Source organism: Convolutriloba macropyga, chromosome 5, assembly GCF_964194025.1.
Source record: "Convolutriloba macropyga chromosome 5, txConMacr16.3, whole genome shotgun sequence".
Classification (NCBI taxonomy): Eukaryota; Metazoa; Xenacoelomorpha; order Acoela; family Convolutidae; genus Convolutriloba; species Convolutriloba macropyga.
Window position 1 is genome coordinate 32,574,289 of NC_134472.1, and position 26,075 is coordinate 32,600,363.

Genomic DNA, 26,075 nt, shown 5'->3' on the forward strand with positions numbered 1-26,075 from the left:
CCTTCTGATTATTTTTCCTCACGCTTCAGGACGTTTTTTCTGAATTGTTGTTTCTTTCTGATTTTCAGATCTGAATTCTTCTAAAGTCATCAGCATTAATTTCGATTTAGTGTATATAGTTCTGTCCAAACCACTTGGGAGTTGTTCTCACAATAGATTGTAATAGACTAAATTATTAAACTGATTTATATTTCAATTTTATCCTCCCAAATTTTGTTTTATTTCAGTACTGCTTGTCTAAAATGTAAAAAGACGAAGAAGCTAAACGTTGAACATTTTTGAGGTATCCAAAGTGTTTGCTCTTATATTGTTGTGTTACTGCTGGTCTACCAGAACTGCAAGAGCTATGGTAGATTCTCCCCTTCTGTTGACCGGAGCTCCCAGACTGCATGCTCCGTCACCTGCAGAACTACACCAGATTAATGTGCATACAAACTAGAATCAAAGCAATCACTATCGGATAAATGAGTATTACATGCTCGTCAAATGACAACTGAATGATTTGTTGGAATTAGGTTGTTTATCATGAGTATATTAAAATCATTTTCAGATTGGTTCAATGAAAAGATTTTCTTTTTTGAATTACATTAATCATATAATTAATCCTAAGCACAAAATCTGAGCGAGCGCAATTAGGCTGTACAGCCTCATTAAGATTTGATGATCAGCAATATCAACAGCTTCCGCTAGAACTAATAGTGCGCAACGTGCCTTGACGTTTTTCCTTGGGTTGTTGAAATGATTTTCCTTAGTTCAAATTTTTGCTTCCACTGATCTCCTACAGAGGAAGCCCATCTGCTTTGAAGACAAAATCTTAAGTTTTAACAACTAGCCTAATAATCTTCGGTATTTTTCTTTTCAATTTTTTTCCAAAAATAGGTAAAATTGATATGGGTCTACAATTAGAGACTCGATCTTTATCAGCAGTTTTCTATACAGGTGTCACTCTCGCCATTTTCAAACATTTTGGTTTTTTTTTCAATTTTACATTAAAAAGGCGATGTAAAAACCTAACAAACCAATAAATTTAAGATTTCTAAGAATTTATTCGAAATGATCATTTCTCAACGACAATTTTTTTCACGATTTTTTGTGACATTAAACTCTTCACTATGATTTGCGATTTTAAAAAGTTAACTGATTCTCGGATCAAAACTGCAATGGCAACAGAAAGACCTCATTTCTTTGTCAAGTGCCGTCCTCTTCCAACAAACAATTTCATCAACTCTTCTGCTGCCATGCCTACATCTTGATTTTTTTGAGGTACTCCTTTCTCTGTCGTATCTTTTTAAAGAAAACTATAAAAGTTTTGGAATTTTTTTCTTTGTTTTGTTAAGGTTGCTTTGTGAAAACTTCTATTGTTTTTTTACTACAGATTTTAACAAATTTCTATATTTTGGACTTGTCTCATTTCATTCTTTGTCTACATTGTCGTTCCACTTTTTTCTATTCATAATTTTATGAGGTGTATGTTTTCAAGGAGTAGTCAATGATTTTTTAAACTTATTCGAACCCAATTTAAAGCGGTGGGTACTTCTTTCGGTGCCCATTAAATTTCACTTCTTAAAAAGCTTCCAACTGAAATCCCATCAAAAATCTCCACAGTCCAATTTTTTCCACAGGCGCAGAACAGTCTTAAGTTCCTTATCCTCGCATTTGAAAAAAACCATAACTAGAAATTACACTCTAATGATTACTTCTGGCTCTCTTGGACACCTGAGCAGTTTGAAATAAGCTGAAGTTTGAAAAAAGACATAAAAAAAGACATGAAAAATTGCTTCATACAGCAATGGTTACATTTTATTACGATCCATTTGAGATCTCTTTATCACGGCAATTTTATTCGAAAAAAATTAAACGCATGCATAGTTAAAAATTACAATGGCTACCAAGAATTCTAATTTTAATGTCAAATGCTGTTATACTCCAACAAACAATTCAATCATCTCTTCTACTTTAATGATTGCATCTTGACTTCTTGTGAGATCTTCCGTTATATCTTTCTAAAGAAACTACAAAAGTTTTTGTTGTTTTGTGAGATCTTCTTTTTTATAATTTTTAATGAAAAAAGAATTTGTTGTTTTGGTCTTCTTTTTAGTTAAATATGGTTTTATTTCGCTAAAACCTCTTGTAGCGTCTTTCACCAGAGGTTTGAACAAATTTGTTCGCACTTGTTTTTTTCAATACTCCTAAGTGCTTCAAACGCAATTTCAAACATCAAATTTTTTATTCGATTCTGATCGGTTGTCATTTTTTTGATCAGCTCGCAATCGAAATGCAGTGAAAAAATCTGCAATCAAATTTTTTCGACAGTCACCACAGATTAAAAAACTAGTGAATACTCACCAATGATTGCCTTACATAGACCCATTACAAAGAAATTGAAACAAAAGAGACCCAGTACTGTTTTTTGTGGTACCCTTCTTGTAACTTCAGTCGAACGGGGTCAAGTTGTTTTTAAATTTATCCATTGTAATCACTTTGAGACAAAAATTGTTAAATCTTAGAGCCATTGTCGAGACCAACTTCCCTAAAAATTATTTCCACTGACCAGATTGATATTTGAATAAATTCGAGAAGCAAAAGTAAAGTATCTCTAGTCGAAAAGCATTTCTCTGACCCAAACTGAAGTGAATTGCTCTTTAAAATTTGATCACAGTTGAATGAAGCTGAATAAAAACAAAATGCGATTCCGTTAAAGACAGACTGAAACAGATGAAAACGATTACGTTCGACTGAAATAGTTGAAAACTTGATATCGCTGGCAAAAATTGTGTAAAAATTTCCTACAAAGGTAACAAAATCTGAAAGCATGTGGAACAGATCCGAAGTTGAGTAAGTTATTACCTTATTCTCATGTCCCTATGCGTTTAGTTGTTTTACAAAACTCAAATGGTAAAGAAAAATTATGAAGACTTGTTGATGACAGATCATGTTTTAAGAAAAATGTAGAAAATGGCTACACAAAAGCAGTTTTCTTGCAGTTTTTAGAGGCATATTTTTGTTTTGATTAATTTAACAGATATCTATTTTAAGTTCGATTTAGGCTATTATACATTGGACATTGGTATTTGTGTTTACTGAGTATATAACTATAAAGATTAGCATGAAAATGCGCAACTTTTGGAGCGCAAAAAGTTATGATCATGTTTCCTGAATTATAATAAAATCCATAAAGTTTGTGTCTGATCAACCTGAGAATTCTGCGCGTTTTCTGTCATTTGATATTGAGGACGAGTACAGCTGACCACGCCACCCAGTGTAGTCAAAGCGGACGTTGGAGGCTAGAGTGAATTGATTGCCCCTTAAGTCCATCGTGGCTTCGCCCAATTTGTCTGGGTAGAAATCATCTGGATATGTATCACTGTCCAACATGCCTCTACATCCACCACCCGAAGCGTAGTCTAGAACGACAACCAACAACGGAGTAGCACCCGGGCCGGAGAATACCTGCAAAAAACTTGTCAAGGTGAAACGAAAAAGATCAGAGGTGAAAAGTTAAATATTTTCACTGACAAAATTTAGCGGAGGTATTACATAAATTCACGGAATTCACCACTAAATTATGTAGTTTCATCGCATTCACTGACAGTCTTACAAATTTTTGCAACTTTCTGCGGGAAATTGAGCAAAATCTTTGAACCGGGCACAAACAATTGCAGAAAGTGCCCAAATTTGAGCGGATGAGTTACAGCAAAACTGTGATTTGATGAATATGTGCTATTGATTAATTTTGAATAATACATGGAAACAATTTACTGCCTCTACTTGGTCAATACTTGGACTTCTTTTGCAAAAAAATTTAGGTATGAAATCCGGCGAACAGCGAAAAAAAAATTAGCGGTGAATGCCGTGAAGGTGGTGAATTTTTGTAAAATTCTTATAAAATCCGGTTTCAGGGGCTGATATTGTTTTTACCGCACTTGACGTTATCACGCCAACAACCACAAATCCTACATACATCACCGCTTTCATATGGAAGCACTCAAACAAAAATTCCTTTGAAATAAAATCTTTCCTTCAAAATTATTTCAATTAATTTGGCACCCAACTTTTATTAAGTAATTTGACAAGTTGCTAAACGTAGCAAGTTCATAGAGTGAAAATTATTAATATATGAACTTGCTAAATGGTCATTCACTCATGAGCACCGCCGAAATCTGAAATGCATTTAAAACAAACCAAAACCGTTGAAATTGAATTTTTAATGTTTGGTGAACAAAACGCTGATTACCATTTTCAGGAGCAACTCATCATAAGGAACGCATAAAATTCATCTTCAATGGATAAAATTATTCACGCGCATACATTGTTAGAAATTGTTCAAAAATTGTTAATTCGCGCTACACAAGCCGACAATTTTCCCCGTTAAGCCTTGTGGTACAGTACTTTGGTTTCAGTTCCTGTTGATGTTAATTTTCCCATCATTCTGTTTTTTCTTTGCTGCATTATTGTTCATTTTGACCTTCAATTTGATGTTTTTTTTTCAATATTTAGTAGCCCGCTTCCCAATTCTTGTCTTTGCTATATTTAGTAGTTTCACCTGTTCGAAGTTGCAATTGTTTATATGACTTATTTCACTTATATCTGGTCATCTGTTTGATAATACAGTTTTAATTGTGCTTACATAGTTGTTTAAACCATACAATTTTGATCAGCTTGTGTTTATTTTGAACTTCATTTGCATTCTCATTCTCAATTTTTTAGCGCTTTTAAAACCCAATTTGGCTTCGGGAAGGCGGTGATCGAATTACAGACAAAACACAAGGTACTTGAGTCGCAAATATACTGCATCAATTGCAATCTCAATTGCACCGCGAAACCAAGAACTCAATAAGACAAATAGAGCACTAGTTCACATCGCGAAATCCCAATAAAATTTTTCTCAAAGCACCAATAATGGCATCAAAAAACAGTAACTCGCTTACAACAACTGTCGTGAAACCTCCTTGGGAATGCATTACCTCAAAACTGCCACCAAGATGGGGAAAAGGGCAATCATAGGTCAATTTGGTTATATAAGCGAAAAAACTATATGTTCGAGTCAACCGATACTTCCCCAGAACAAAAAAAGATGCTGAAAGGGAACGCGAACGAAACCTCAGAAACCGAGAGGCAAATAAGAAATAATGAACAAAAATTACAATGGAAATTAATGTGTAGAAAATTGGTCGTTACTGGATTTTCAGCGGTAAACGATCGCGGGCCATTTGCGACGAGAAATGTGTGTACTTAATATACTTGAGCATCGCAAGAGAGGGACAAAGAAAAAAAAACCAAAATTCCAAGAAAAGAAGTAAACGATTTGTCCACCAATTAGTTCTAGGAAATGATGAAAAATTCAATCATCCGCACTCAAATTGTAGCATTCGACCGATACAACCTTTACTCTAGGAGTCAGAAAAAAGCGATAAAGTAGAGGAGTTTTATAGTATCCTCAAAAAACTTACTAACCGTTCATTTTCGCAAGGCGCTCAGATGATGTGGGCAGCAACATGTTCATTATAAATATAATAAGGCGTCTCGGTAATGTGCGTACGCACATTAGGTTCCGACCCCGCTCATTCACATTCTTGACTTAATTGGCTACCAAATGATGAAGAGTGAGAAAACCTTCAACAACATACATATCATTCAATAAACACCAATAGGATACAATAATGCCGTATATTTTGGTCGTAATGCCACCAAATTTTGGTCGTAAACATTATTTACGACCAAAATTTGGTGGCTATAAAAAAATAAAATCATAACAAAATCAAACTCGCATCAGATAAAACCTAAACGAAACGATATGACCTACTCTTTATTAGAAAAATAGGAGACCTGTTCTCAATGCGGCTGGTTAACAGGTCGGTCAAAAAGAGCAACGAGGTGCGAAGTTCAGAAATACGTTTCCATTTTTGAAAACAATTATTTTTACCGTTATTAAGGTCATTAGATATCAACTGAAATTACTAAAATTGTTATTTATATCTCAATAGGAAGCAGTTAGGACATGTCATTCTCCAATGTTTAATTGCGAGAACTTACAAAGTCAAGGGAACCTGGATTAATGTTATAAATTAAAAAGAAAACAAAAATCCTATAAAATATACAAATATAAAAAAATCTCAAATATTTTATGAAATCTCGTAGTAACAGTAGTAGCAAAGACGAGAGACAAGCGTTTGAAGCTAAAACCTTCATAGATATCAAAATACTGTTCACTGGAAACGTGTTTTGACCTGTGTCTACAAAGACTGGGCTACAAATCAACCGAAAAACGATTTAAAAAAATGACTAAGCTCAAAGACCCAAATATATTTTTGAAAACAAATATTTCCAAAAGTTATAACAGACTTAGAAAATCAACAGACAGCGTTGAATTAGATTGTGATACTCCGGATGCCAAATTGGCCTGTACATAATGAGACTAAGTCACCACCCTACAAAATAACAAATATATAAAGAAGCGAAAACTTTAAACAATTTTACGAGATCACACTATTTAAGGCACTATAATTATAAAATCATACCTGCAAGAACCATAGGTTGTCACTTTTGTTTTACTTTAACATCAATGAGCTTTCATTATAAAAGGACTACGAGAATATGAGAACAAAAAGAAACCCAAAAATTTATTAGTTTAGGAATCTCAAGAGTTTTTTGTGAAATCAATGGTCGAAGCCATATGTCACAACGTATAACCCAGCGGAAAAAATGTATGAATCAACAAAAGTGATTGAGGTTTTCAATTAGTGAGATTGAGCTACATGCTTACAAAAATGAAAGCAAAAAGTATACAGTTGAAAAAAATGTTTTTCTCCATTCACTTTTAATGTCATTAAAACAAACAGCTATTAGCTGAAATCTTTAACTAGGTTAAATTATACATTCTGGAGAAGCAATTGAGATCTATCGGTATCAAGTATAGGGCGTACAACAACAACAAAAAAACAAGCATAGGCAAAAACAAAAAAATGTCCAGTTAAATTTTGCGAGATAACTGTGTCTCAGCCCAAAAAAGCATAAACTATGTAACTAAAACAATTATAATATCCATATACGCTTTTTTCCCAACGATGTTCGTTTTCTATAATTTTTCTCATTCGATTTGCCACTATTATGATAATTTGACAAGGCAACAAAATGAACTCAAAAAATGTGCATTTAAGCTCAAAATTGAAAAACACTTCAAAGCGCGTTGTATAAAGAGAAAGAGACAATTATTTGAACAATAAATCATTACGCACATTAATATATGACCAACAAGAAATCTGTTTCTGCTTGCTTTGACTGAGTCTGCAACCGAAGATGAGAGAAATAAGATAAAAAGTAGTAGCAAACTTCAAAAATTAACCGATAATTTTTTAAAACAATTATATTCAAAATTAAAACAGACATCAGATAACAAATAAATGATTTGTCTAGAATCATTCATAGCGCCTAAGAAAACTGGATCTTTAAATGGGGACAATAAGCTTTTGGACTACAAAAATATAACAGATGAACTCAAAGTTCAAGAAAATATGAAAAATTTTTTACGAAAACAATTGGTCAGAACCCCAAAAACCATGAGCTTATACTGAAACCGTAATATAATCTCGTTGCTCCTTGTTCCTTTAAATTAATAACTGTTATTCATTTAGCCCTGATCTGAATTTCTTGTAAGTAAAAAAAGTAAGTTTACATAAAAACCTTTTCATAGCGGAAACATTTTGAAAAAAAATTAGCGAACAAAAAAAAGAAGTACCCTTTAAAATCTGGAAATATATTTCTTGTTAGGAGCCATGACGAGATAAAGATCAACCCAGATGTTACTGCGCAATCGAACAAAATACTCATTTGTTCAAATGGTTTTGAAACAGATCATTTTTTAAACAAAAATTTTTAGGTTGTCAAAAATGAAAATGCATTTTGTGTAATTATCGAGTTTTAATTTGCAAAAAACTGGCAAAATTATAATTTCAGAAGACTCTTCAAGCCAGCTGGTATAGAACTAGCTCTTTTGTCAGCTTAAAAAGAATACGGCAGCAGTTTTGAGGTATCTACTTCCTGCAAATTTAAAATGATTGAGCTAAAAAAGCAAATTTGTTCAAGAAAAAAAGTAGAATTCTAGCCAAAAAACTCAAAACGGAGAATTCAGCAACCCTTTCTCTATCTTTAGAGATAAAATCAATAACACTACAGTAAAAAATTTGAACAAATTTAGCAAAAATGACGAAAATGTGAATAAAAACAGCTGAATTACGTCACATATTCATAAAACTTTAAACTTCTATAACTCCCTATAAAAAGCAAAAATTGAAAAAATCTTTTTAATTCCATATTCTACGCCGGACGGGCTTTTTAGTGATACCACTCACAACTCTCTACGATGATTATATCGGTCGGCCAAATTTGACTGAACAAAAAAACCCATTTGAGTATATAGTTCCTCCCCCACTAAAGTGGGTCGGAACAATTATTAGTGACACAGAAAAACAATTAAGCAGAGACACGGTATAACCAGAATGCGCACTTAGCTTCATTATAAACATGGAATTGAGGCAACAAAACTAATACGAAATTAATTAAACAATTCAACAATCATAATTGCATTTCAGTACAAAACGCGATTTCGCAGAGTGAATCAACCAAGGCGTCAATTCTAACAAGTTGACCGTCCCAAAGCAATTACGCAGCTAAGAAGTTGCAGACAGAACTTATCTTTTAATCAAAAACAACCATGCACGACAAGTGGTAAGAATCAGACTCACTGTGGCAATTTCAAGCACTTCGCCAAGATGTTTCGTAACAAACTAAACCAGTCAAATCTTTATATGGAAAGTGACACGTAAGCAATGGTGACAAAATTGACCAACAAAAGGATTCCGCAATTAGTAATATAAATAACTGTAATTACGAAGATGATTCCAATTCTCTTGTGGTACATTAACCAACGGATGCGTCACAACAATACCCGGTAAATCAGGTATTAATATTGCACTTCAAAATATGTTATGGATTATTGAATACACAAAAAGCTCACATTCAATAGACTCAGGAAAAGCATGCTGTATCATGGACTTACCATTATAGAAAGAAATTTTATCAAACAGTTCAGAGGCAGAATGGTCTTCAACAAATTAGCACTTGAAATGATCAAAATACTCGTAAAGAACAATGATCGGAAAATCAAAAGCGCACAGTTCAATTTTGTAGCGGACGGCTTAAATTCAATTGCTGATAAAAATTTGTTAGAAAGACTATAGGCATCGGGTTTAGCCGCTAACCAGTACAAAAAGAAGATAAAAATTACATTGCAATTGACTGCCCTATATGAGAAAAAATTCATCAACTCTGTAATTATTATTAAATCCAATTGCGAACGACATGAAAAAATTTCTAAGTTTCACAAAAAGCACACAATTCAGTACAAAAGAGGACAAAGAATTCATATAAATCTAAGACAAAAACAAAAAAGGTTTAATAAAAGAGGGTCATATCGACACACTCTCTGTCTGTTCAGATTGAACGTTGCCGATTTTAACAACAGTTAAAAGAGATTAGTCAATTAAAGCAGCAATGAATCGAAAAGTCCCTAATAAATTTAATTTCAAGAACAAATACATGAATGTACTGGATCCCTCATCGCAACAAAATAAAAACATTTTATTTAAACCGCTGTGCAGGAGACCGCTTATAGTTTTGCAGTACAAAAAAGCCATTTTAATTAACATCCGGAAACTGTGCGTCATTTAAATTTGAACATTAAAATTGGGGTTATACAGGCACTTTTCGATTTTCAAACAAGACTTCTTAGCTTAACCAAAATGCCGCTCAATTTTAAGAAGGCTATAGAAATACTTATTGTCTTTTGACAGATTAATAGATAGCAAAGGACAACTTGGCTATCAAATCAAATTATTAAAAAACTTTAAACGAAAGCAGATGAGAACAAGGATGCTCGTTAATGTGCGTTCGCACATAATGTTCCGATCCGAGCTCATCTACATTTTTGACTTAATTATCAACCAAATGATGAGAAAATTGAAAATAGATGTTTGAGTTTAAAAAAATCATCACACAACCGAATTACTGATTGAATTGCAAAAATCCATGACTCATTATAGTGCTCAAAAGATCTGCCATAAGAAGGAGTACAAGAAAAAATCAAAATAAGCAAAAATGAACATTTTTTAGCGAATGTGCTAGACGAAGAGAAAAAGAAACACAAATATTGATCACTCACAAAACTTTTATGGAGACACATACTTTCCAACAAAGAAAACATCAGTTACGACATGATATCAATGGAAAAATAGTTTTTCAATTACAAGGAATTGGATAGAACCTATCAAAGTTGAGAATAAGTTACAATTTCACGAAAAGAACAAAAACCGAAAATTATTGAAAACATTTGAAAACGAATCATATTAAAAACTTTAACACTTTTTGCTATTAACAGACTACATTGAGTAACATCATTCATTCAATTTTTCAGTTAAAGCCTTTAAGAGCGAGCAGCATTTTACGATTACATTCAGAGTTTCAAAAAAAGCAAAGACCGCGAATTCAAAAGAAAATTAGCGAGGAAAAGTGTAAAAGCAAATAAAAAAGTAATTCTTGGTAAAATTTCTCTATCTCATTTATTCATATAAATTTTTAACAGCAAAGGGGAACTTCTTTTTTTAACACTATGATTTCAATAAATCAACAAGTTTGAACAAATATAATATAAGTAGTAATATAGTGAGCTACCCTCCGGGGGGGGGGTTGAGGTCCCCATGTAATAAGATAGGGTATAGCGTAGTTCCAGGAGATAGGGGACTCTCACATGTATTAAGATAGGGTATATATTGCATGTATTAAGATTAGGTATACATGTTTTAGCCGGCGACATGTATTAAGATTAATTATAGCCGCCGACATCTATTAAGGTTAGTTATTGCCGCCGACATGTATTAAGATTAGTTATAGCCGCGGACATGTATTAAGATTAGTTATAGGTTCCGCCATGTATTAAGATAGGGTATAGGTTTTGTGCATGTATTTGTGCATGGACATATGCTAGTAGTATAGTCGGTGCAAATGTGGGGGGTAGGTTGGAAGACGCTTCTGAAAATATCAATTTTTGTGTAGTTATTAAGTGTTTACTTGAGAACAATAGAATTGGCGTGGGTAATTAATTGCGGTACTTATCTGAGAGGTAATTACGTGACCTGTTGAATTTTTGTTTACAAATTTTAGGTCATATTAAATTGTGTAACTAATTGGCGTGGGTTTTCAATTACCCTAATTATCTGAGGGGTAATTATTTGACATGTTGAATTTGGTTTGCTAAGCTTCCGGGCGATTGCAATGGTTGTTCCCCTAATTGTTTGAATCAATTGAGTAACAATTGTCTTTTGGTGGCTCACTAATTGGAAAAAGTTCAATGATACAAAAAAATGAACTAAAATATTATAAAATTACAGACACAGTATAAATGCAACAGTGAATATTAAAGAAGTGTGAAATGGCAAAAAAACTATTTCAGTTAAATGTTGAGTGGTGCTGTATGAATACCGTCAGATTGAACAATGCGCTTAGGGTAAAAATAGGACAGCCCCTTCTTTGTCTGCTCATACGTAGCAACACAATAATTTATTGTTCTGAACCCTCTATTTGTTGAAGTAAGATTGATAATTTCATCCATCACACGTCGATATTTCTCCATTGGTCCATCTCCGTTCTCTTCTAGTGTTTTTTTGTTGAGACCTTTACTACTGAACTTGTATTTGTCAGACTGTGCATCGTAGCAACAATAAGTTTTGCTACAAAGACAAATCATTTCCGTACATCTGAATTCTTCTTTGAAAAGACCTGGTTCTCGTTTATCATCCTTCTTATGCTTAGAACAACACGTTCTAGGGATGAAATTTTGAATAGCATCTGCTTGGAAACAGTCATTACAGTCCTGCTGTCTCAATGCTTCCCATTCTTGTTTTTTAGCAGGTCGAATAAATTCATACAAATTCTCATGAGCCAGGGCTAAATAGAGAGAATCTGTATCCCTTTTTAACTCCTCAAATTTATCCACATCGCAAACTCTGTCAAAGAAGTTATAGTAGAGCTCCAACATTCGTAGTTTAGCGTGCTGAAGTATGAAGAATCCAACTTTTATAGTCTGGCGGTGTTCAATTTTTGATTTTGCAAGTTCAACTTCGTAAAGCTCTTTTGAGACATTGTTCAAACGCTTAAACATTTTCCCATTGATTGCTTTGTGCCTCTTCTGATCGTTCAAATATTTGGTCTCTGTATCTTTGCTTCTGTCCATAATCTGAGAACCGTAAGAGCTTTTAACCAATAATTTCATAGGCTCAGCAACAATGCTGGAATCAAGATTTTCATCTCCACCTCTTCTAGCGTCTACCACTGACTGTACAGAGGTGTTGAAACTTTTTCTCGGCGTGTTCTGTACAAATTTATAAATTCTTGTACATTTCAGACCGAGACTGATGGAGAAATTTCGTATGGGAGTAATAATTGTTCCATTTTCCAGATTGAAACTTGAAATTAGCACTCGCTGAGGTTGCTTCAGTAAGTCGTTTTCAACAGCGTAATCTCTCAGTTAATCCCCATTATCAGCTCGACTATCTTCCAAATCACATTGTACGTATCCAAACACCTCTCCATTTCTTATTTTAGACAGTAAAGGCTCTTGCTTCAAAAGCATTTTGAAAGGAAAGTCCTTTCTCACGTGATTTCTGACATTTTCTTCTTCTTTAACACTTTCCCACCATTTACACTCCCAGATTTCAACAATTTTATATCCTTTACTTTTTAAATAATCTCTTCTCGATTCATCATGTTCTCTTTTTCTTATCCCACTCTAAGTTTCCTCTTCCGAGAGACTTGCTTTAGCTTCCTGACAAGGACAGAAAAGAAGTAACACCCCATAGCTTCAAACACCGTACTACAATGTGCGCAAATTCCGTCTACGCTAAAATAATCAACCTTCTTCTGTTTTCCGGTTGTGTAGTAGCTCTCAATTTTACATTCGAGACGTTGTGATTGAAGATATGAGATAAGCATGTTCTCAAAAGTTCGAGATCTGTTTGTTCGAGCCCTGATTTTTTGAGAATCTGTATCAAGTTCCCATTGAGTGTAATGTCTAGTGTGCATTTCTTGACACATTGGAAAGGGATAGAGTTGGCTAGCGTCAATACCTACTATAGACTTGCAAAGGTTTTCAGAGTTTCGTATGGACGTCTGATCAACTACTGCTTTTCTGGTAAAAGCAATAGATGGACCACAAGTCATATCCTCACGTATTTTGTCATTATCCGTCTCAGCAAATGGAACAAATTTGTGGTTTGTTGACTTGTGAAGACATATTTTAGCCAAGTTCGGAAGTGAGCATCCGAGTTTTAACATATCGATACCCCAGTTGTGATAAAATTCCATCATTTTTTTGCATTGCCTCCAGTGTTGGAGCAACATCATTGTTGTTGTACCACTTGACAAAATCTCTGAATGTAGCCATTTTTTCTTGCTCCCAGGCCACTTTTAGGTAATTGTAATTGTCAATTCCAAATGGAGGAACATTTTTCAACCTCAAATTTTTTAATGACTCTTGTTGAGAAAATCCGATGTTAAACAATTTAGTGAAATCAGTAAATTCCTTCTCCAGTGGATTATGATTTTTCAGTTTGCAAAAGAAACAGTTGTAAGGAGGGAGAACATTTGCATCGAGCTTTGCGCGAGACTCAAACCATTCATGGGGGAAGAATCCTTTAGTCTCACTTGTCTTGTATGCTTTAAGGAAGGAATCAAGTGAGGTAGCTCCACTGAGAAAGATGAAGATATCGAGAAATTGTACATCACCAAACTTAAGACAAACAAAGTGATTTGCCTTTTCAATAACAGTAGATTGAATGTCGCGCTCATGAATAAGATAGGGTAGGAGAAAGGACTTAATGAGATTTAAATCATATTTTCCACTATTGAATACGAACACAGGTAAAGTAATCACATAACGTTCAAAGTGTTGCTGTAAGTCCAAAAGATGGTTTTTCTGCATTTGGAGAAATTGCGTAGACATTTCAACTTCATCATCTTCTTCGGAAAGTTCATCTTCACACTCAAATGCTGAAGCGTCTTGATCCTTCCTTTTTTAAAAATTTTCCCAAATTGCGTTAATTCGTGCTCTGATTATTGCTTCAATAGAGGAAATCTTTGTCCGAATTTCACTTTTACTTTTGTTTGCTAAGTCTTCAATAGCTTCAACAAAAGATATAATGAGAGCTTTCGGATTTTTATAGGAACACAGGTTCATCAATTAAATTGGAGGAAATAGAGACAGAGATTGGTTCATGTTTTCCAATCCAAGTGGTTGTGTTTGTTTTTTTTAATTGCTCAATTTGAACAATTTTTGATCATCGTTGTAAGAAATTCCAAATCCGTCTAGTTTATCAAACAAGGTCTCGCGCAATTTATACAAACTCTTTGAGTAAATTTGCTCTACTCTATCTTTACACGTTTTAACATGGCCGTTAAAATTTCCCTCTTTCTGAATGAACGTTTCGCAACTGGGACAACGGAATCGTCTAAGTAATGTGTTAATATCAACCATATAGCATATGTGGTTGTTGTAACGTAATAAATTAACATTTTCTCATACATTTAAACACTTCTCCTAGCAATTTCACCAACAAAATCTCCATCTACAATGTCAATATCGTAATTAAATATGTTTTGCTTTATCGCATTTTCAACAAATACAAGATGATCGATCGATACCCCTCTAAAATTGATTGCGTCATCTCCAGGTTCATGGAGGAATACACTAATCAAATATTTTCCATTGGTTTCAAGCTCCGATGATCAATATAAGTGAACAGCTATAGCTCGGAATAGGCAAAGATAATCTTTGTAAGTCTCGCCATAGCCATTCGATACAAGACAATTCACATCTGATCGTCTAAGTAACTGTTCTGGAAGAACAGCATCGATACATCTTATTGGAAAGCTTATTAGGAGAGCGCAGAATTTTGTTACATTTGCAGTCAGAGCAGATCGCCATTTTGTAATCTCCCGGTCCTGAGCACACGTCTCTACTAAATCCATCTTTTCAATCCTGTCCTGAAGAGAGACTAAGTCTCCTTTGGAACAGAGTAGATGAGATTTCTCGAAGAAAGTGTTGTTCTCGTGAGCGTAGAAATATCGATACTCGTCCGTATCCACATTTCTTAATATAAATCCGAGAGCCAAGTTGACTTTGGCAGCACAGTTGAGTTTTTCGAATACTTCTTTCAACTTTTTATTATTTTCATGAGGATCGAGCTTGGTTAGCTTGAAGTTGAACACTTGATGTCTCCCATTTTCAATCCTAGTATTGTCAAAAAAGTGATTACAAGCACTAAGTTCTTTCTTGTTGCAGTTGCTCGTTGTCTTTTTCCGGTTCCTCTGATTCTAGAACTTCTTTAAGTTTTTCACTCGATTTTGTTCCAACTTTTGTTGAAGTTCCATGCTTTCTCCTCTTGTGTTGTTGAAGAGAATAGAAACTGGGAAACTGCTCCAAGCATACAATACACATAGTGTTTAGCTTTGTATCCTTAGGTGCGTGATGCTTAGCAATGTGGTAATTCATGTCTTCTTTCTTCTTTGTACTGAAATGTGGACATTTGGGAAAAAATAAAGTCTCACTATCACAAGACTGCGTGTGTCTTGCCATATTCTTCTTCACCACCATTTTGTTGCACTTTGTGCATTTCACTGGGAGATTTCTATCGAGAGAAGGCATTGTTTTGATACAAGTTGAAACCAATTCGGGTATTGTGACGAGCAACTAATTGTGAAAAAAACAAAGTGAGAATGAAAGAGTTTATTTTTGTACAATTAGGGAACGCAGTTATGACGCATCACTCCATAAATGGAAATTTATCATTTCCATTTTAGGAAGCTTATTTTCATAACCGAACTTTCTAGAACATAATGAATAAAGCAATCAGTATCTTCCATTTTCAAATACCTTAAATATCTACGAGCATTCATTCCATGTGTGTGACCTCATTCCTTGGCGTAAACTCAAAAAAATCAAATCATTCTTATATACCTTTAAAATCATTTCTGTTACATTTTATATAAGTTTTCATATTTCATCCAGCTATAATCCAAAAACAGACTCACAACAAACTCGAACAAATTGTTCCAATCTTTACAAACTCTGCGATTCAAATTTGTGTCTATCCGCAATTGACAGAGTTCGGTGCTTGCAAACAAATCTAGTTGTATTGAAAATTGAAATTAGCACATGAATATGCATTGACAACAATGTTAAAGATTTCGAAAACAAATATTCATCCATACTTCAGGAACAAATATTTACTGTACAATTTAACTTTATTGTCTTGGAACCTCTCAGCCAATCAAAATCCCGCTTTAAAGATTTAATTTTGTGTAATTGTTTCTTAATTATAATTTCTTTTACATAAACAGAGTATCGCGTGAAATTTTGATCATTTGCGAAAAATGTTAATCAAAAATCATTTAGAGTTGTTGGAACAAGTATATAAGAGGAGAGAAGGAATTGCCGATGCCGACAAAATTGACGCGACTGATGTTGATTCCTATTTTTTCTACAATTTCTTGGATTTTAAAATCATTTCTGTTACATTTTATATAAGTTTTCATATTTCATCCAGCTATAATCCAAAAACAGACTCACAACAAACTCGAAAAAATTGTTCCAATCTTTACAAACTCTGCGATTCAAATTTGTGTCTATCCGCAATTGACAGAGTTCGGTGCTTGCAAACAAATCTAGTTGTATTGAAAATTGAAATTAGCACATGAATATGCATTGACAACAATGTTAAAGATTTCGAAAACAAATATTCATCCATACTTCAGGAACAAATATTTACTGTACAATTTAACTTTATTGTCTTGGAACCTCTCAGCCATTCAAAATCTCGCTTTAAAGATTTAATTTTGTGTAATTGTTTCTTAATTTTAATTTCTTTTACATAAACAGAGTATCGCGTGAAATTTTGATCATTTGCGAAAAATGTTAATCAAAAATGATTTAGAGTTGTTGGAAAAAGTATATAAGAGGAGAGAAGGAATTGCCGATGCCGACAAAATTGACGAGACTGATGTTGATTCCTACTTTTTCTACAATTTCTTGGATTTTTAAAATCATTTCTGTTACATTTTATATAAGTTTTCATATTTCATCCAGCTATAATCCAAAAACAGACTCACAACAAACTCAAACAAATTGTTCCAATCTTTACAAACTCTGCGACTCAAATTTGTGTCTATCCGCAATTGACAGAGTTCGGTGCTTGCAAACAAATCTATTTGTATTGAAAATTGAAATTAGCACATGAATATGCATTGACAACAATGTTAAAGATTTCGAAAACAAATATTCATCCATACTTCAGGAACAAATATTTACTGTACAATTTAACTTTATTGTCTTGGAACCTCTCAGCCAATCAAAATCCCGCTTTAAAGATTTAATTTTGTGTAATTGTTTCTTAATTTTAATTTCTTTTAAATAAACAGAGTATCGCTTGAAATTGTGATCATTTGCGAAAAATGTTAATCAAAAATCATTTAGAGTTGTTGGAAAAAGTATATAAGAGGAGAGAAGGAATTGCCGATGCCGACAAAATTGACGAGACTGATGTTGATTCCTACTTTTTCTACAATTTCTTGGATTTTTAAAATCATTTCTGTTACATTTTATATAAGTTTTCATATTTCATCCAGCTATAATCCAAAAACAGACTCACAACAAACTCGAACAAATTGTTCCAATCTTTACAGACTCTGCGATTCAAATTTGTGTCTATCCGCAATTGACAGAGTTCGGTGCTTGCAAACAAATCTAGTTGTATTGAAAATTGAAATTAGCACATGAATATGCATTGACAACAATGTTAAAGATTTCGAAAACAAATATTCATCCATACTTCAGGAACAAATATTTACTGTACAATTTAACTTTATTGTCTTGGAACCTCTCAGCCAATCAAAATCCCGCTTTAAAGATTTAATTTTGTGTAATTGTTTCTTAATTTTAATTTCTTTTACATAAACAGAGTATCGCGTGAAATTTTGATCATTTGCGAAAAATGTTAATCAAAAATCATTTAGAGTTGTTGGAAAAAGTATATAAGAGGAGAGAAGGAATTGCCGATGCCGACAAAATTGACGAGACTGATGTTGATTCCTACTTTTTCTACAATTTCTTGGATTTTTAAAATCATTTCTGTTACATTTTACATAAGTTTTCATATTTCATCCAGCTATAATCCAAAAACAGACTCACAACAAACTCGAACAAATTGTTCCAATCTTTACAAACTCTGCGATTCAAATTTGTGTCTATCCGCAATTGACAGAGTTCGGTGCTTGCAAACAAATCTAGTTGTATTGAAAATTGAAATTAGCACATGAATATGCATTGACAACAATGTTAAAGATTTCGAAAACAAATATTCATCCATACTTCAGGAACAAATATTTACTGTACAATTTAACTTTATTGTCTTGGAACCTCTCAGCCAATCAAAATCCCGCTTTAAAGATTTAATTTTGTGTAATTGTTTCTTAATTTTAATTTCTTTTACATAAACAGAGTATCGCGTGAAATTTTGATCATTTGCGAAAAATGTTAATCAAAAATCATTTAGAGTTGTTGGAAAAAGTATATAAGAGGAGAGAAGGAATTGCCGATGCCGACAAAATTGACGAGTCTGATGTTGATTCCTACTTTTTCTACAATTTCTTGGATTTTTGCGTTCAGAATAACAGAATAATCCGATTTAGTAAAAGATTTGAGTATGCAACAATTTCCATTAAAAAATTCAAATATGATGATTATATAACGAAACAATCATTTGATTTATCGTCAGAGGTACACATTAAAAAGTTGGAAATCTTATTTAATTGAATTCTGTTCCCGAAGTTTTAGAACGGTACAGAAATCTAGCACAAGCGAACTGTATTCCAATTCCTAACCCCATAGCAATCACTTCATCTGTACAAAGCTCGTTGTTTTTCCAATATTAAACAGATTACAGTTCTGAAGGGGTAAAAATTCGATTTGGAATTCGGCTCTCAAATATATACAAAAGTTATGTTACATATATGGAACACTTTCCGAGATTTATTTAAAATTTAACAAAGTTGAACAAATTTATCAGAGCTTGAGCTTTTTGTTAAATTATGTCAATTCGTTCCCACTCAGCTATCCTTATTTAGTAAACAAGTAGTCAATTCAAGTGTTACACGTATTAGTCAAAAACCATATTTGATTTTCTAATTACGCATTGATGTTCCTGTTTCAGTTACGAGCATTTTTTATAACAAGGTCTTCCATATTTGGTTACGTTAAAAACCTTCAATTTCCTGTTCTGGTTACTAACGTCATTTTTCTACAAAATTTTTCTTTCTTTGGTTACTTTGATTTTATCGGACGGGGTTCACTATAAATAGGAGCGACATAGTTAGACATTATCATTCTCTTTCATTTCCTGAAAATTAATTTCACCACTATTTCTCATCATCTTGCTAACTTTTCATCAAAACTTTATCCTACATTCACATTCTTCTTATCTACAGAGCTTACTTCAGTTTTAACGTTTATCTGTTTCTAATTTAGATTTTCTTTTTGTCCTACTATAAAGTGAAATTTGTTGTTTTCTAACTTGCTCTCTACTTGACAGTTTTTAGCACGTTCATTTACAAACTGATTTCGTTTCTGAAAAATCCACTTCAATCAATTCATCTGAACAAAATGGAGTTTACTGTGCAAAACAATTGTCTTTTGTACTCATTTTCCTTCACTGAGGAGACTGCTCGGATAGGTATTAAAGACTTATCAAACGGATTATATGAGTCTGTAATCACTTTACCCATCACTGTGTGGCTTATTATTGAACACCAGCGACAACAGTTCGACACTTATTATCAGGGTCAGGTTCCAATTACGGAGAATCAGCTTGGAACTCGAGCAATGGGACACGAAGTTTCTGTTATTAGTGGGCACCACTATCCTCACGTTGCTGGGACAGAATTTCCGCCGAACTACCTCGCTGGCAACATTCAATACACTTTCCCTTGGGAAGAAGGGCAAATTCCCATCTCTTGGTTCTCTAGCCCGGATGTAAATCAAGTTTTGAGTTCAGTGGAGGAGTCAGGGAATTTGCTTCAAACTGTGTCAAGCTTTGATGGGAGCGAGCTAAGTGTTGATAATAGCACTTGGTCAGCGAATGATCAGCAGAACTTTGATCCGGCACAGTACTCTGGTTCTACCGATATGTCGACTACTCCATCAATGATAACACCTTCCAAAGAGGATGGAACAGCCCACAATCCAGTTTTGCTGACTGATGAAAATTCAACAACTTCAATCAGCGTTCAACCAACTGATCCTCCAGTAATATTTGAACGTTCTAGACCTTTTGGGAATGAGATTCAAAACTTGGCAGAGTATGTTGTGAGAACACTATTTGAATAGTTTCGAGTTGGTACAATTTTTCAGCTTCAATTAAAATCGACTTTAACGGAAAAGTTGTATGTTGATTTATACATTTTCCTGGTGATGTATTTAAACATTCTGTATAATAAAATCTTTCTTATGTGAGCTTTCTTTTCTAAACCAGTTCATAAGGATATCATCAAATAAAATTTTGATTTTTAAAACTTGATATTTAACGGAAAGAGCGGTATCAAAACTCGACATTTAACAAAATTGATTGATCAAAATTTTGATATTTAAGAAAAAACTGAGCAGAAATTTGATTTCTAAGAAAAAGACCTGTTTGAAAACTCGATTTTTAAGCTAATATAGTAAATGAAAACCTGTCATTATAAAAATTTAAAACTCTCTTCATTTTCTGCGTTAAAATTTACCGTAAACTGTTGAAAATCAGGAAAAATTGGCTGTTTATTTTATCTAATTGGAATCCGTTTTTTGATATTTAAACAAAAAAATTGAATGAAAACTCGACATTAAGCAAAAATTTTGTTGAGAAAACTCGACTTTTAACAAAATAAATTGTTCCAAAACCCAACTTTTAACAAAAACTTTTGACAAACAGAAAACTCGACTTTTAAAAGAATAATTTGTTACAAAACTCGAAATATAACAGATTAGAGGTATCAATTTAAACATTTAAGAAAAGGATTCTGTAAAATGAGAAATTGAATTTTTTGATTTTCAAACCAAAATATAAAAGTGATACTATGTAAATAATTGTCATGAAATTTCAAATTTATTACTTTCCAATTTCAAGATATAACAGAGGGTTATCAATTAAGCCATGACCATCTAACAAACAGTCAACAATTTTTATCAATTCACTCTCCTATTTTGAGTTTTTAATAGATTGAATTCTGTCCAGAAATGAAGATCCCATTGTTTTCGTGCTTACATTTATTTGTTCAGCTCGCAGTAGATGTCCCTAGAACTTCTTTCTACTCAATCTTTTTTGGACACACTAGGTAACTTCTCAACAAACTTGTTCTCATAATTGAGTTGTACTGCTCTGTCTAACTGAGTAAAGACAAGACCCAATTCTTCCAAAATATTGCCAAAAAATTGATAATTATATAATGTATATAGACAATCCGCTCTCTGATTTAAATAGAAAAGACCTTCGAGTTTTTGAAGCTAGTCTTTGGTGGAGGAAGAAACGAGAACACTGTGATATCGACAGATTTTCAGGGGACAGAAACTGTTCTGAGATGCAACATTATATTCATTTGTAAGAATATATGTTCTATAATCTTTGGCAGAAACAGATATAAACAACGCCTTTTCACAAATTTTTTTGTAAAAGTGTGGTAAAACCTGAGTGTGGTATATCAGCTGCCATTCTGTAAAATTATTTAGTACGTTCAAATAAGGAAATCAATTTCTTTAGAACTTATATTCCAAATAAGGAAACTAACTTGTTTATTTTTAACATAGCCAAACTCCAAATAAGGGAATCAACTTTTTTATTATAAACGAATTCAAATTCGAAATAAGAAAACCAATGAAATTGTCTTGTGCAATTTAAAAGCTCATTTGAACTATGAATCAATTCAAGAAACAGCGGATTAAGAAATTTCAATGTTTTACTTGTTCAAAATATTTTCGCCACTACTTCTCTCTAATGCAACACAGAGGTGCTAAACACAAAAACGCTTTTTCTATAATGATTCAATAGTTTTTTAATAGAAAATTTATGATTGGAAATCCTTTCATAGAAAAAGTATAAATAGACACATTTTTCTCTTCTTTTTTAGGAAATTGAGTGAAAACAATGATGTCATTAGCATAAAAGCAAACTGTGTGTTGTAGAGGGCCTTAAAATTTTAAGCAAATCACTTAAATTTCTCGCAGCTTACTCAAGTTACGTAAATGTCTCTCTCCAAATTATCTCTTTTTTACTCGAGCGCTCCATCAATGTTTACAGATTCACAACCTAAATTGAGTACTGATTCTGTCCCTTTTTATTTGACCTTGGCTCTCATCCAAACGGATTTGGGAGATTTACTGTGTCCCAAATATTTGTAAATGGACAAAATTACCCTGAACCAACTTTTCAAGTCCTCAAAAAAGTTAAATGCGGAACATTTGAAAAGTACCAACAACTGAGAATTGGAGATTATGAATTCAAGAAATTTTGTCGCCTGAAGAACGATCTGTTGAAGGAGACTGGGGAATTTGTGAAAATCCAGCTCAATGTGAGAAGAACCCAAAAATGGAAGACGTGCTGCAACAATGTCACAAAGCAAGAGAGATCAGCATTGGAAGAAATCGAACACTCTACGTTACCTTTATACAGTACGTTCAGGACAATCCAGCTTCAGTTTATGTCCAGATCCGACTATTTTGTTGCAAAGAGAGCAAGGAGTTCAAGCAGTTGACTTACGTCAGCATTAAAATGGAAGAATTCAAGGAACTGATTGAAAACCTTAAAGATGTCTCTAATATTGAACAATGTACTTTTCAATAACTACTGCTGCGCGATATTATAATTTTTTTTATTTTGAATGAAGAATATTTGGTGATTATATGTATTTGTCTTTCAGTAAACATTTTTTCATTTGAAACTTTTTTTTTCTTAGAATGAGTTGGGATATTGGATGCTCTATAAACATTTTCTTAAGTCTCAGAGACAAATCAAAAGTTTTTCACGTCAGGTTACATCACGAGCTTAAAAGTTATTCATATACAGTTCTTGAAGCGCAAAATTTTCCCCATTTGGGAAATTTAGACGTAGAGTACCAAATTTTTGATTTCAAGTGGGTTATTCATAATGGACTGCTCAGAACAACTCTAACATATCGCTCTGACAAACAAGAAATTTCCACTTTTCAACATCACTGGAACGGATATCAGTGGAGTTTTCCTACAAAGAATGATTTGAAAAAAGAGGAGTACAAAAATCTAGTAGATCATCTACCAACCCTTCTTTCCTATATAGAAAATTACAAAAAGACTCGCATTATTTTGGACGAAACAACTCAGAATTAATGAATATTGTTACTCTGGTAAACATTTTCAATCGTTACGGAAGCATACATTCAATGTTTTCTAAGAACGAAAAACGTAAAAATTGTTTTCTCGCAGCTTGTAAAATTTGGTACCGAAATGTCCATTTGGACGATATTGATCAAAAGTTTCCTCACGGAGGAAGAATTGGATATGGAAACTCTCTTCCGGTTTTTTTCTTAGCTAGATCAAAAATGTTGTCTACATGCAATTTTACATGATTCTGCTGGAGCTGTAAAAACAACAACAGACGAAGGACCAGGTTATTGTTACATGCTGCCGCAATTACCCAGCTCCTGTCTTCTAGGTCATATAACTGAATCATTCTTTTGTCTCTTCAATTGCCTCTTCGAATGACTACAAGCCAACATTTCAAGCAAAGTGGAACACAAAGAATTTACATGGAATCAACTGGAATAATGGAAAAGTTGATTACTCAGATCTTCCAACCATCATTCATCAATATTGTTCTCCTACGACCGAATATTTTGACAAAGGATTGGAAAAATGTAAAATCCCATCCAAATATTTGTGTAAGGATGTGAAAAATTTGAACAATTTTGGATGTCCAAAAGCCTATAAGTTGATTTCCAAAGAAGATACTATCTGGGAATGTAGTAACTACCCCTACCAACACAAGAAAACATTGCACTGTGCAGAGAAGAAAGCTTAAGCTTATGGAACTTGGGTTCTTAATTTTTTTGACAAAATTTAATATTTGTAAAAATTTTTATGTACTTTGATTGTAATGAATCATATTGTCTTTTAATTAATTTTTAAAATTGTTTTTATTCTTTTACAAAAAATTGCTTCAAAAAAGAGAAAGTTGAACAATATTTGTCCTAGCGTTACACCGTTTTTCTTCATTTTGAATTTATTTTCCTTTTTCATGCTTTCTGTTATTAATTCTTGTGAAGAGACAGTATTTTGGCTCTCGCTGTTGTTTGTTTCTTTTTTATGTATGGAAGCTTATCTCATTTTTTTTATTTATTTACATCGCGATTCAGCTGGAAAAATTTTTTAATCGTCTCAATGATAACGTTTAAATGACTCAGCATACAGATAAAGTTACGACAATTATGCATACGACAATTATGGAAAATTTTCGGACAGACTTGTAATAGGTCTCTAGTCGTTTTTCTGTCCCAATTTTTTGTAATACTCGTAATTCCGGCCTGTTGTATAGTACGAATAACATTGGCTACAACGTGTGAAGAAAAAACAGTTTGGATTGCAATCCTTTCTAGTACTGTTGGTTATATTTTATCTTCACCTAATTTATGAACAAGATAATTTCCTCAAAAGAACGAATTTTTATATCATTGGTTGGTCCAAGCGGGTCTGGAAAATCTCATCTTATACATGAATGGTTAACAATTGGAACTTTTCAACCAAAGTTCAACAAAATTTACTACTTCTATCAACATTATCAATCTCTTTATAGTTTAATATCTAAAGATGTTAAAAATATTTAGTTTAAAGAATGAGCTGACTTTGAGTATTAAAACCTCCCGAATAACGGAATAAAGTATCTGTTAATTTTTGATGACTCTTGTGAGGAGATTTCCAAAAGATTTCGTTAAAATTGCAAATACTGGAAGACATAAAGGACTCAGGACAATATGTATCAAACACAATTTTTTTCATCAGAGTAGATTAGGAAGAGATATAGAGTTACAAAATACTCGTATTGTCTTGTTCAAATCTCCTAGAGACGTACTGCAAATAAACACTCTGAGTCAACAATTGGCATTAGGTTCACAATTAAAAGATTGGCATACCAAAGCAACTTCTATTCCATATGGTCATTTACCTATTGATTTAACTCCCAAAACAGTCGACTCTCTTCGATTTTGTACAAATAGTGGATCGATTCCTTCAATTTTTTTCCTTCCACAACATAAACAGCAGACCACATTTTTGAGTGATGAGCACACAACATCTCTCTACTCTGACAACGTTCCAAAGTTATTACAAATTCAAAAGAACTTACCTAAAAAGTTCTCCAAAAGAATTTATTCAGCTTCTAAACGAGTGCATCGTAAACCTGCTTAGAGAAGAATGGCAAAATATTCAAAAACGAGACGTAATAAAGTAGCCAGACAAAAGTCATCAGCTTATTCTAAAAAAGAACTGGAATAAAATAAAGGAGAGCGATTTTAAGTTCAAGGAAAGGAATAGAACTCCGTCTATCATTAACCGTCTTTCGTGGAATGGAACAGTTTTTTTTATTCCTCAGCAGCTTTACGAACGAAAATTCAAATTAAATGTGTACAAATTGGACAAGAGTGAGGAAAAAGTTAACTTCGTACCACAAAATTTAGATTCTCTTCACAAGGACATCACCACTAACACAAAATTATTCAAAAACGAGTTAGTTGTAGATCAAATACTGAAGTTTCCTCGAATCAAGCTGTCCTTCAGTGACTCCATTTTACTGGGTGGAAAAGATACAAATGTAGCATTTACCGATTTTAATTACGCATTGAAGAGAAAGAATATTGAATTTCCTGATATCTATTACACAATACTTGATGCTACAAGCATAAGTCCGAACAAAATT

General features: G+C 33.2%; 1 protein-coding gene across 1 annotated transcript in view; it reads right to left on the reverse strand.

The window, feature by feature from the left end:
* Nucleotides 1–214: 214 nt before the first annotated feature.
* The window catches only part of LOC142339957 (uncharacterized), a 46,719-nt gene continuing 20,858 nt past the window's right edge, over nt 215–26,075 (reverse strand). The window contains exons 2-3 of the mRNA XM_075390327.1: nt 3,195–3,404; nt 215–401 (exon numbers count right to left, since the gene is read on the reverse strand). Of these exons, the coding sequence (XP_075246442.1) occupies nt 316–401; nt 3,195–3,404 (296 nt within the window). The 3' untranslated portion in view covers nt 215–315. The remainder of the gene's footprint in view (nt 402–3,194; nt 3,405–26,075) is intronic.